The sequence below is a fragment of the Sebastes fasciatus genome, chromosome 22 (genome assembly GCF_043250625.1).
Source record: "Sebastes fasciatus isolate fSebFas1 chromosome 22, fSebFas1.pri, whole genome shotgun sequence".
Classification (NCBI taxonomy): domain Eukaryota; kingdom Metazoa; phylum Chordata; class Actinopteri; order Perciformes; family Sebastidae; genus Sebastes; species Sebastes fasciatus.
Genome location: NC_133816.1, coordinates 11,805,890 through 11,817,570, shown reverse-complemented (window position 1 = coordinate 11,817,570; position 11,681 = coordinate 11,805,890). Strand labels below are relative to the sequence as shown.

Genomic DNA, 11,681 nt, shown 5'->3' with positions numbered 1-11,681 from the left:
ATAAGCTATAAAAACAAACATGATATAAACAGATAGTGCAAATATTGCCGGTGTGCAAACAAAACAATCAGGTATCATAGGGAGAGAGAGGGAGAGAGAGGGATACTGTAGGGGGTGGTATTGAGAGTGTATGAGAAATTGTGATATTCTGGAAATTATAAGGTTTAGTGTAATTATATTGAATAATGTAAGTGATATATGTGCACACATACTAATTATAGGTCAAAACAGCGCTAAATTTGCCTGAATTTTAAAAGGCAGAAGTGGTAAAAACGAAGAGCCGTTTGGGAGCCGAAAGAGCCGGCTCTTCTTGGTGAGCTGAGCCAAATGATCCGGCTCACTAAAAAGAGCCTAAATTCCCATCATCACTAGCTGCTACAAGGTTGTCAGTTAACTTCCGTTGGTGGTGCGCCCCCGTAAAGCTTCCCCGCGCGCACACAAGTTGGAGAGAGAACAGCAGCACCGACAAAAACAACCAGACTCTCCTAAAAGGTAAATACTAGGTAAAATACAACTCATTTTTTGACTACTTGCTGCGAGTTTGTTCATTTCAGACCCCACACCATGCTTGATGTAGCTAGCTAGTTTATGACATTTGATGACCATATGTTAGAGTCTGACAGGAGGAAAAGACAGCAGACAGCAGTCAACCTGAACTCTGATCTCTCTCTCTCTGTCTTTCACAGATTCACAGTCAAGGACAAACTGCTCCATTTCACAGTTTTGTTGTTCCACTAACTGTACATCCTGTTTCCAAAATGCCTCGCATTGAGAATGACATCAAACTGGACTTCAAGGATGTGCTCCTCCGTCCAAAGAGGAGCACACTCAAGTCAAGAAGCGAGGTAGGCAGAGAATGAACTTAACCTTTTTCCTCTCCTGCCACTGTGGCAGGTCACTGGACATTTCTACCAGCCACTCATTGTTTTCTGTCTGCCACTTCTGAAATCTATGTGAACACTTTAAAATAGTAAACACTGAGTCAGTGGTACCAGACTGTAGGATTATGGAATATATGATGTGACCTTAAAGGTCCCATATTATGCAAATTTTCAGGTTCCTACTTGTATTTTGTGTTTCTACTAGAACATGTTTACATGCTTTAATGTTAAAAAAAACTTTATTTTTCTCATACTGTCGACCTGAATATACCTGTATTTACCCTCTGTCTGAAACGCTCCGTTTTAGCGCAGAATTGCATTAACAATGCTAGTCAACAGCTTGGGTCCATGTGTACGTCTTGGCAGCTGATGACATTCACATTCACTGCAACCGGGAAATAAACTGGGACACATTTAGAATGTTTTACGTTTAAAATTGTGTCAAGGATCTAAATATTGTATATTTGTGACATCACGAATGGGCAGAAATCCTGACGGCTTGTTTCAAATGCAGAGTTTCTGAATACGGGCTGTGTGAATTTCCCTGTGGATTGAGTGTTTTGATACTTTCACAGTATTTATATAGGATTTAAGCCTGCTTTATAATAAAAAAACATGAAAATCGCACTTTTTTATAATATGGGACCTTTAATCCATGACTATATTTGGTAACACTTAATTTTGTGCAATTTTGTTAATAGTCTGTTTATTGTCAATACTGTATATACTGCTCCTATTTTTATACTTCCTTCTATATAAATGGTTCATATTTTGTTACACTTTGTTTAGCTCTTTTTTTTTTTTTACTGTGTTAGCTGATGCATCTTGTTTTTTGCACTATCCCCTTTGCTGCTGTACACTGCAAATTTCCCCACTGCGGGACTAATAAAGGAATATCTTATCTTATCTTATCCCTGGGGAAGCCATTTGAGTGAGCACACGTCCATTTGGTAGTTGAAGTAGGGAAGAGTATCAGCCCTCATTTGCATTTTAGCCACAAAAAAAGGCTTGCTGCCCTCTGACTGTAGTAACACTTTGGGAATTGTTGCTCAAATAAATCATTTCCTCGTTGGTTGAACAAATCTATAAAAGTATTAAGTACACTAATGTCTCGTTGTTCTTGCCTTTCCCAGGTAGACCTATTGAGGACCTACACTTTCAGGAACTCCAAGGGCAGTTATAGAGGGATCCCCATCGTTGCTGCAAACATGGACACTGTGGGGACCTTTGAGATGGCCCTGGCTTTGCACAAGGTAAATTATGCATCACACAACAAACAGCGATATCCATCTGAGAATAACTAATAATAATTCATGTTGAATATGAATAATGTGTGGTTATTCCTTATATCATGGGCTATTTTGGGATTCATTATTATTTTATTATATTATTATTATATATATTATTATTATTATAATTCATATTGGGTTAGAATTTATTCTAATGTTGTTCATAATTTTTCTTTTGTACAAATGTTGTTGGAGTCAGTTAATTGTTTTGTCGGAAGGAAAAGTGACTAAAGTCAAATTAAAAATTTTCTCTTTCACTAGTTCACTCTCTTCACCACGATTCACAAACATTACTCCGTGGATGACTGGTGCGAGTTTGCAAAAAAGAATCCCGACTGCCTGAAGGTACTCCAAAAGTGGTAACTATTATGTAACCCTTCAATACATGAAGTTTACTCACGGTGTTAAACAAGTCTCTCCCTTCTTTGTTTATCTCCCAAGAGTGTAGCAGTCAGCTCCGGGACCGGGGACGGTGACTTTGACAGGATTTCAGCCATCCTGGCGGCGGTGCCACAGCTGCAGTACATCTGTGTCGACGTGGCCAACGGCTACTCCGAGCACTTTGTTCACTTTGTCAAAGACGTCAGGGCCAAGTTCCCCTCTCACACTATAATGGTCAGTAGGTGTCTGCCTTTTTAAACTGCAGTGTGTGGATGTTCACAGGTCAACATTTTCTAAAACATTTTCATATTTGTATTTGGCTCAGGCAGGAAACGTGGTGACAGGAGAGATGGTAGAGGAGCTAATCCTGGCTGGCGCCGACATCATCAAAGTAGGCATCGGACCAGGTGATCACAGCGCAACACATTTCTATGTCTATGTGTTATTTATATTGTATTAAAGTTACTATGAGGAGTTTTCAACTGGTTATAAAACAGTCTCAGTTTAATACTGATGCCTCTTATATGACGTACGTAAATAACGAAGACTTTCACATACTCTCCTGGATGGATATTTGTAGCAACCTCCATTCATTTGGCGCGCACACACAGATCAAACAGACCACAAACAATACTTGCTAACTCTGTTTCCTGTTTGCAAATCATGGACTGCAGACTAGAAAGTCATTTCTTGCCCCGGTGTCTTCCTCTACAGGCTCTGTGTGTACCACCCGCAAGAAGACCGGGGTGGGGTACCCCCAGCTCAGCGCTGTGATCGAGTGTGCGGATGCAGCTCACGGCTTGGGCGGCCACATCATCTCTGTGAGTCACTCTCTTCTCTGATAACCAGTGGTTTTAATCATGATAAGGATTAAATGGTTCCAGGAGAGAGTTGTATCGATTTCTCATCAAACTCCAAACTTCCTTTTTAAACTACGACTTTATTGATCTTCCCACGGTCACTGTGGTTTGTTAGATGTGCATTTCACCCCGAGGATGTGCCGCCTTATCTTCTGTTGTACATGCAGCCGTGATAAACATACTGTCAGTCTCATAACAGTGTGTTTTGTTTTTGTTTCTCCTCTATCACACAGGATGGGGGATGTACTTGCCCCGGAGACGTCTCAAAGGCTTTTGGCGCTGGAGCGGACTTTGTGATGCTGGGCGGTATGCTTGCTGGCCACTCAGAGAGTGGGGGGGAGGTCATTGAGAAAAATGGCAAGAAATACAAGCTGTTCTACGGAATGAGCTCCGACACGGCGATGAAGAAGCACGCAGGAGGCGTGGCGGAGTACAGGTCAGAGAGTTATTCTGGTATATAAGGCTAAAAATATCTCGTTTGTGATTTGGTTTGTACGATAATCCCAGTGTGTTTTTCGTCCTCCAGAGCGTCTGAGGGGAAGACGGTCGAGGTTCTTTACAAAGGTCCGGTGGAGGTGACGATACGAGACGTCCTGGGCGGGGTCCGCTCCACATGCACCTACGTCGGGGCGGGCAAACTGAAGGAGCTGAGCCGCAGGACCACCTTCATCAGGGTCACCCAGCAGCTCAACACCGTCTTCGGCAACGACAGCTGAACGTCCAGCTCGGTCCGGCTTCAGATCGAATGATAATTCTGCGACACTGCCCGATGCTGTTTGTGCATTGACCATGTGTAAACACAAGTGAACAGACATGAATATTAATACTTAAATACTGATCTTTTACTATCCTTACTGGTTGTTTTTTGACATAAGCTAAGGTTCAATGCATTTTTAATATATTGGGTTTTAACTTTATTGACATGAACAGACTGAGTTGCTTTAAACTCTAAATGTTACTTTTTCATACAATACACAGTGTTTCGGGGGTCCAACATTCCTGTCTTATCATTCTTCTTCCTTAGTTCTTTTTTTTTTTTTACATCTGCAAATCTATAAACAGTATCTACAACATGTCTTGATGCCTTGTGCTAGATATCCTACTGTAAGCCTTTGTTACACACACATATACAATTATAGCAAATGTCTTCAATTATTTAGAAAGTACTAAAACTGTAACTGTTTTTAGAAATTCAATCATTCCATCACTCTTCAAGTTTTGCACTTTAATGATTTGTAATTTGAGATTCTAATATTTAGTTTCTGTTATTGTTTCATTCATAGATATGTTTTGAAATTACAATCATACCCAGATTATTTTTGAAACAGTAGGTGAATTAGACTCTAGGAGAGTTTATATATGGACCAGTAATATGCAGCTTTTCTCTCTCTCTCTAGCTGCTCCTGATCAGTACCACAGTTTGTGTGGGCTTATGTTCGCAATATGCACATTTAAATGAGTTTGATTCATTACAGCCTTTGAATTATGTGGTCATTCCTTGCAGGTTTTTACACCATGAGTATTGGGTATGGTTTAGTTAGTTGCTCCACTTCAAGTTGTTCTTCCATGATCTGTGTTGTTTCATTTTCTTATTGTCTCATTGGTGTGAAAATGGCATGAAAGTGTTCACTTGTTTTAGCCAGTCAATAAAAACAATCCACATCTTAGAATTGTACTGCTTTTATTATTGATCGGATCATTCAAAATCAATATAAGTTTTGAATGACTTCCGATCAATAATAAAAGCAGTACACTTTAAGACTGAGATCCTGTTTTTCCATCTGACTGAAGATAACTGCACTAGTGACACTATGATGCACCTTAAACCAGCAGGCAGAAAAAGTAGAAGGTAAAACAAAATGATCATGGTACATTAGAAGTAACTCCCAAAACAAACAGTGAAAGCTGAATATGTGACATTTTCTTAAAGTGTATAATGTGTATTTTACACACTAAAAAGAATCCCATTGGCTCATTATTAATATTTGCACTAAAGCACTATATATTGTCCGCAACTTATCAGTAAACAATGAGATTTATACTCATCCAATAAAAGCAAAATATGTTCTTACTGTCGATATTTGTAGCTATGCACTTCTTAGCTTTTTATAATGATTAGCAATGATCAGCAGTGTCCCACAAATTACTCAAGTTCACAAACCACCTCTGTGGTGCCTCTGTCACCAATAATGGCTCCACAGGAACAACTAGCGAAATGAGAGTAGTTGCGCCTTCTATCGGTGTATCCATCGCTGCCGTTCTTGTAGTAAACCTTCCCACAGGGGCACTGCCACTGCTGCTTGGGGGGATTTTGGGCATCTTTCTTTGCTATTCGAACAAAGGGGGCCAGGTCCCTGTTGTTGAGGCTCATATTAATTGTGATTATTTCATCCCTCTGGTGCTGTCCGGTTCTGCTGAAGAAGGACAGCGAGGAAGCAACAAAGTTCCAAATCACCTCCACCACTTCTGGTCGTGGTGCGGCCTCATCTCCGTTTTGGCCCCGATGTGTTATTAATGCAGAGGAAACCCTGCGTTGTTTCTCTGTCGTGGTCGTGACATTATTCTGCTGCCCAAAAGGACCTTCTGAACTGACTGAGGCATCACAACAATCATCATCATACTCTGTCGTGAGAGAGCTGAGCTGGTTACCTTCGCAGCACAGACCATAGACAAGTGCATCCTTCTTCTCCAAGTTCTTTGCAGACTTTTTGTCACACAGACCAACAGTCCAGTCAGAGTCTTGGGAAAGACTGACCATCCACCTCTGAAAGTTAGGAACTGTCTGGGTACTACGGATTAGAAGAGTGGCAGAACATTGCCCCAGCCAACTACTGTAGAAAACCTTCCTTTTGTCTTTGGACAGCGACATGCCGGGGCCCAAAATCTGTGGGTCAAACATCAGGTCTGAACTGGTAGCAATGAGCTCCTGGTGGTTCTCTGGGTCAACCAGAGTCAACAGGGATCCCCAGAAGTGGCCTGCTCGCTTCACCATCTCTTCACCATTCTGTCTTATCTCCTGAACCAGTTTGTCCCGATCACTGCCAGGCGCCAAGCCTTTTCTCAGATCCACAGCCTTGGCCTTCTCCACATCCTGATGCACCTGAGAATACATCTGCAGGAACCTGAAGGTGTCCTTCTCCTTCTGTGCTGCCTGCATGCTGCTCTTGCTGCTTTTGATAGACACCATACGGGCAGACACTGAGCTCTGAATGCTGGTCAGGACGACGTCACGCAGGCTGGTCACAGCCTCAATGAGACGCATGCTAGAGCGACCCAGCTTCTCTCTTTCACTCTTCTCCCACTTCTCCAGACTCACATGCTCGTCATCAGTTTTCACCAGTAAGGCCTGCTGCTCAGCGTGGAGCTTCTCCATGAGCTCTTTGTGGGCTGTGGAGAAGGTCTTCATGTTGTGAAGGCGGTGTTGGTCTTCAATGGCGCAGGAAACGCACACACAGGTCATGTCATCCAAGCAGTAGTACTCCAGCAGTTTGCCATGTTGGGGGCATTTAGTGGTGCCACATAAAGCCATGGGCTCAGTCAGAGGATGAGTCTGCAGTAACACAGGAGTGGTCAGGTGGGCCTGGAGGTGCTGGACGCACATGGAGATCTCACATTTCATGCAGGTCTTCCCTGCTGGTTTCCGGTCCTCCTCAGTACACATGTCACAGAGGATAACTTGTGGCTCCTTTTGTAGATTTTCAGACATGTTTTCAAAGGCAGGAAGATCTTGATTTGATTTTTCTTGAATATTATTCAGTATTGAAACGAAGTCCTTCGGATCCTCCTTGATAATCTTTGGTTGACTCTGTTTTGGCAGAAACAACTGAATTTAGCTGATCACCTGTTTCTGGTCTGAGTGCTCTGCCACAGCTGCACTGCACAACAGTTTTAATTGTGCTAAAACAAACCTTCAGGGGGTGGAGTGCACATGGGAGGAGTTTGCCTTTTCTGCCAGATATCCACTCAGACTCAGGCAACAGGTGGGTTCGGTTAGAGGAGTTTCATTTCACTCGTTAGAAATGAGCAGGCACACCTGTTGTCAATTCAGTTAATCAGCACAGTCACATCACAATATGTTTTGAAATTACAGTCATACACAGATTATTTTTGAAACAGTAGGTGAATTAGACTCCAGGAGAGTTTATATATGGACCAGTAATATGCAGCTTTTCTCTCTCTAGCTGCTCCTGATCAGTACCAGTTTGTGTGGGTTTATGTTCGCAATATGCACATTTAAATGAGTTTATGATCCATTAAAGCCTTTGAATTATGTGGTCATTCCTTGCAGGTTTTTACACCATGAGTATTGGGTATGGTTTAGTTAGTTACTCCACTTCAAGTTGTTCTTCCATGATCTGTGTTGTTTCATTTTCTTATTGTCTCATTAGTGTGAAAATGGCATGAAAGTGTTCACTTGTTTTAACCAGTCAATAAAAACAGAACAATCCACATCTTATAATTTGACTGCTTTTATTATTGATCGGATCATTCAAAATCAATGTAAGTAAGACACGAAAGACACAAATTCCTTGTTTCCATTCTGACTGAAGGATAACTGCACTATGTGAGAGCAATGATGCATTCACCACCAGTAGATGGAGACAAACACCTTAAACCAGCAGGCAGAAAAAGTAGAAGTTAAAACAAAATGATCATGGTACATTAGAAGTAACTCCCAAAACAAACAGTGAAAGCTGAATATGTGACATTTACTTATAGTGTATGATATGTATTTTACACACTAAAAAGAATCCTATTGGCTTTTTATATATATGTGCACTAAAGCATTATATATTATCAGCAACATAACACTAAATGAGTAATATACTCCTCCAATGATAAGCAAAATATGTCATTACTGTCGATATTTGTAGCTATGCACTACTTAGCTTTTTCTAATGATTAGCAATGATCAGCGGTGTCCCACAAATTACTCAAGTTCACAAACCACCTCTGTGGTGCCTATGTCACCAATAGTTGCTCCACAGGAACAATTAACCCCGAGAGTGCTGTGGAATCCATAGCTGTCTTCATAGCAGTCTTCTTCACGGTATATATTGATGTATCCATTACTGCCACTGTAGAGGTAAACCTCCCCACAGTGGCACTTCCACTGCTCCTGGGGGAGATTTTGGGCATCTTTCTTTGCTATTCGAACAAAGGGGGCCAGGTCCCTGTTGTTGAGGCTCATATTAATTGTGATTATTTCCTCCCTCTGGTGCTGTCCAGTTCTGCTGAAGAAGGACAGCGAGGAAGCAACAAAGTTCCAAATCACCTCCACCACTCCGGGTCGTGGTGCGGCCTCATCTCCATTTTGACCCTGATGTGTTATTAATGCAGAGGAAACCCTGCGTTGTTTCTCTTTCGTGGTCGTGACATTTTTCGGCTGCCCAAAAAGACCTTTTGAACTGACTGAGGCCTCACAACAATCATCATACTCTGTTGTGAGAGAGCTGAGCTGGTTACCTTCGTAGCACAGACCATAGACAAGTGCATCCTTCTTCTCCAAGTTCTTTGCAGACTCTTTGTCACAGAGGCCAACGGTCCAGTCAGAGTCTTGGGAAAGACTGACCATCCACCTCTGAAAGTTAGGAAGTGTCTGGGTACTACGGATTAGAAGAGTGGCAGAACATTCCTCCGGCGAACTACTGTAGAAAACCTTCCTTTTGTCTTTGGACAGCGACATGCCGTGGTCGAAAATCTGTGGGTCAAAGATCAGGTCTGAACTAGTAGCAATGAGCTCCTGGTGGTTCTCTGGGTCAACCAGAGTCAACAGGGATCCCCAGAAGTGGCCTGCTTGCTTCTCCATCTCTTCACCATTCTGTCTTATCTCCTGAACCAGTTTGTCCCGATCACTGCCAGGCTCCAAGCCTTTTCTCAGATCCACAGCCTTGGCCTTCTCCACATCCTGATGCACCTGAGAATACATCTGCAGGAACCTGAAGGCGTCCTTCTCCTTCTGTGCTGCCTGCATGCTGCTTTTGATAGACACCATACGGGCAGATACTGAGCTCTGGACGCTGGTCAGGGCGACGTCACGCAGGCTGGTCACAGCCTCAATGAGACGCACGCTAGAGCGACCCAGCTTCTCTCTTTCACTCTTCTCCCACTTTTCCAGACTCACATGCTCGTCATCAGTTTTCACCAGTAAGGCCTGCTGCTCAGCGTGGAGCTTCTCCATGAGCTCTTTGTGGGCTGTGGAGAAGGTCGTCATGTTGTGAAGGCGGTGCTGGTCTTCAAAGGCGCAGGAAACGCACATACAGGTCATGTCATCCAAGCAGTAGTACTCCAGCAGTTTGCCATGTTGGGGGCATTTAGTGGTGCCACATAAAGCCATGGGCTCAGTCAGAGGATGAGTCTGCAGTAACACAGGAGTGGTCAGGTGGGCCTGGAGGTGCTGGACGCACATGGAGATCTCACATTTCATGCAGGTCTTGCGTGCCGCTTTCCTGTCCTCCCCTGTGCACATGTCACAGAGGATAACTTGTGGCTCCTTTTGTAGATTTTCAGACATGTTTTCAAAGGCAGGAAGATCTTGATTTGATTTTTCTTGAATATTATTCAGTATTGAAACGAAGTCCTTTGGATCCTCCTTGATAATCTTTGGTTGACTCTGTTTTGGCAGAAACAACTGAATTTAGCTGATCACCCGTTTCTGGTCTGAGTGCTCTGCTAAAGCAGCACTGCACAACAGTTTCAGTTCTGCTAAAACAAACCTTCAGGAGGTGGAGTGCACATGGGAGGAGTTTGCCTTTCTGTCAGGTATCCACTTAGACTTAGGCAACAGACGGGTCCGGTTAGATGAGTTTCATTTCACTCGTTAGAAATGAGCAGGCACCCATGGGAGTGGGAATTTATTTATAACTTGCCAACACACGTTGGTGTAACTCTTTGTGTGTGAAAGACATTAGGACTTGTAACAAAAGGCAAGCAAACTATCAAATTAAAATACTTATCATCCCATTATAATCTTCCACAAAATCTTGTCATTCATCAAATTCACATAATTTTCATTTCAATGTTCTTGATTTATATTTAATAATATGTGCATCTTCGAATTTGCTCCACTTATCTTGAAAAATGAATATGATTAACAATGTGTAAATGGAAATGTGGTGACGTGAGCTATAGACAACCACATGGCTGTCCATTACAGAAGTTCGCAAAGCACCTCTGTGGAGTGCAGGCCACCAATTACTTCTCCATAAGAACAGGAGGCCTGAGAAGACTTATGGTAAATGCACCCTCCATGATGATATCCATCCCTGGTCTCAGTGTAAACCTTCCCACATGAGCATTTCCATTGCTTCTGTACTTGTGGTGCACCAAACAAAGATCCACCATGTGTGCTTGTGCTTGACTTATTTGAGCTCTTTTGTGATTCTTCCACTTCCAAGGAAACAAAAGGGGTTAGGTCCTGGCTGGTGGAGCTGATTGTTATGGTGACTATTTTTCTCCTCTGGTGCTGGCTGGTCATGCTGAAGAACAACAATGAGTTAGGAAAGCTCCATACCACTTCCACTTTTTGCGGTCGGGCCATTTGTTCTGACTTATTTTCACCTTGAGGGTTGATCTCCTGCAGGGAAACCACTCGCGTTCTAAATGCATTAACAGTCTCATCAAACTCTGTCGTGAGAGAGCTGAGCTGGTTACCTTTGCAGCACAGACCATAGACGTCTCCATCTTTCAACTTCTTTGCATAATTTTAGTCACATAAACCAACGGTCCAGTCACAGTGCTTAGAAAGGCTTATCATCCATTTGTGAAAGTTAGGACCGGACTGTGTACTCTGAATCGGAAACATGTGTTCTTCCATGATCTGTGTTTCATTTTCTTATTGTCTCATTGGTGTGAAAATGGCATGAAAGTGTTCACTTGTTTTAACCAGTCAATAAAAACAATCCACATCTTAGAATTTGACTGCTTTTATTATTGATCGGATCATTCAAAATCAATGTACGACACGAAAGACACAAATTCCTTGTTTCCATTCTGACTGTAAGATAACTGCACTATGTGAGAACAATGATGCATTCACCACCAGTAGATGGAGACAAACACCTTAAACCAGCAGGCAGAAAAAGTAGAAGTAAAAACAAAATGATCATGGTACATTAGAAGTAACTCCCAAAACAAACAGTGAAAGCTGAATATGTGACATTTTATTATAGTATATGAAGTGTATTTTAAACACTAAAAAGAATCCTATTGGCTCATTATTGATATTTGCACTAAAGCATAATATATTGTCAGCAACATAACACTAAATG

At 42.3% G+C, this 11,681-nt stretch overlaps 3 protein-coding genes across 6 annotated transcripts; 1 reads left to right on the top strand and 2 right to left on the bottom strand.

Annotated features, from left to right (window-relative positions):
• The first annotated feature begins 368 nt into the window (after window positions 1-368).
• Window positions 369-7,867, top strand: gmpr2 (guanosine monophosphate reductase 2). Of its 4 annotated transcripts, none has more exons than XR_012592535.1 (10): window positions 369-492; window positions 687-845; window positions 2,015-2,134; window positions 2,432-2,515; window positions 2,612-2,785; window positions 2,877-2,958; window positions 3,266-3,372; window positions 3,645-3,847; window positions 3,938-4,833; window positions 7,613-7,867. XR_012592535.1 is itself a non-coding variant. In XM_074624393.1 (9 exons), exons 2-9 carry the CDS (start codon window positions 759-761, stop codon window positions 4,125-4,127), a joined length of 1,047 nt encoding a protein of 348 aa, XP_074480494.1. In that variant the 5' UTR covers window positions 369-492; window positions 687-758; the 3' UTR covers window positions 4,128-5,081. The 4 variants fall into 4 exon arrangements, 2 of the variants coding, with proteins under 2 accessions (XP_074480494.1, XP_074480495.1); XR_012592536.1 differs by having other exon boundaries at window positions 3,938-4,870; window positions 7,654-7,867; XM_074624393.1 differs by lacking the exon at window positions 7,613-7,867 and having other exon boundaries at window positions 3,938-5,081.
• LOC141761137 (uncharacterized) lies at window positions 5,466-7,298 on the bottom strand. The gene has a single exon (XM_074624391.1). It carries the CDS (start codon window positions 7,115-7,117, stop codon window positions 5,555-5,557), a length of 1,563 nt encoding a protein of 520 aa, XP_074480492.1. The 5' UTR covers window positions 7,118-7,298; the 3' UTR covers window positions 5,466-5,554.
• On the bottom strand, window positions 7,865-10,076 carry LOC141761134 (uncharacterized). Its single transcript, XM_074624388.1, has one exon. It carries the CDS (start codon window positions 9,923-9,925, stop codon window positions 8,342-8,344), a length of 1,584 nt encoding a protein of 527 aa, XP_074480489.1. The 5' UTR covers window positions 9,926-10,076; the 3' UTR covers window positions 7,865-8,341.
• Window positions 10,077-11,681: the final 1,605 nt, after the last annotated feature.

Excerpts from the sequence above, each read along its gene's own strand:
- gmpr2 (XM_074624393.1), top strand. The coding sequence starts at position 759 with ATGCCTCGCATTGAGAATGACATCAAACTGGACTTCAAGGATGTGCTC. Across the intron at positions 846-2,014 it reads CACTCAAGTCAAGAAGCGAG|GTAGACCTATTGAGGACCTA; the intron begins GTAGGCAGAGAA and ends TGCCTTTCCCAG. Across the intron at positions 2,516-2,611 it reads AGAATCCCGACTGCCTGAAG|AGTGTAGCAGTCAGCTCCGG; the intron begins GTACTCCAAAAG and ends TTATCTCCCAAG.
- LOC141761137 (XM_074624391.1), bottom strand. The coding sequence starts at position 7,117 with ATGTCTGAAAATCTACAAAAGGAGCCACAAGTTATCCTCTGTGACATG.
- LOC141761134 (XM_074624388.1), bottom strand. The coding sequence starts at position 9,925 with ATGTCTGAAAATCTACAAAAGGAGCCACAAGTTATCCTCTGTGACATG.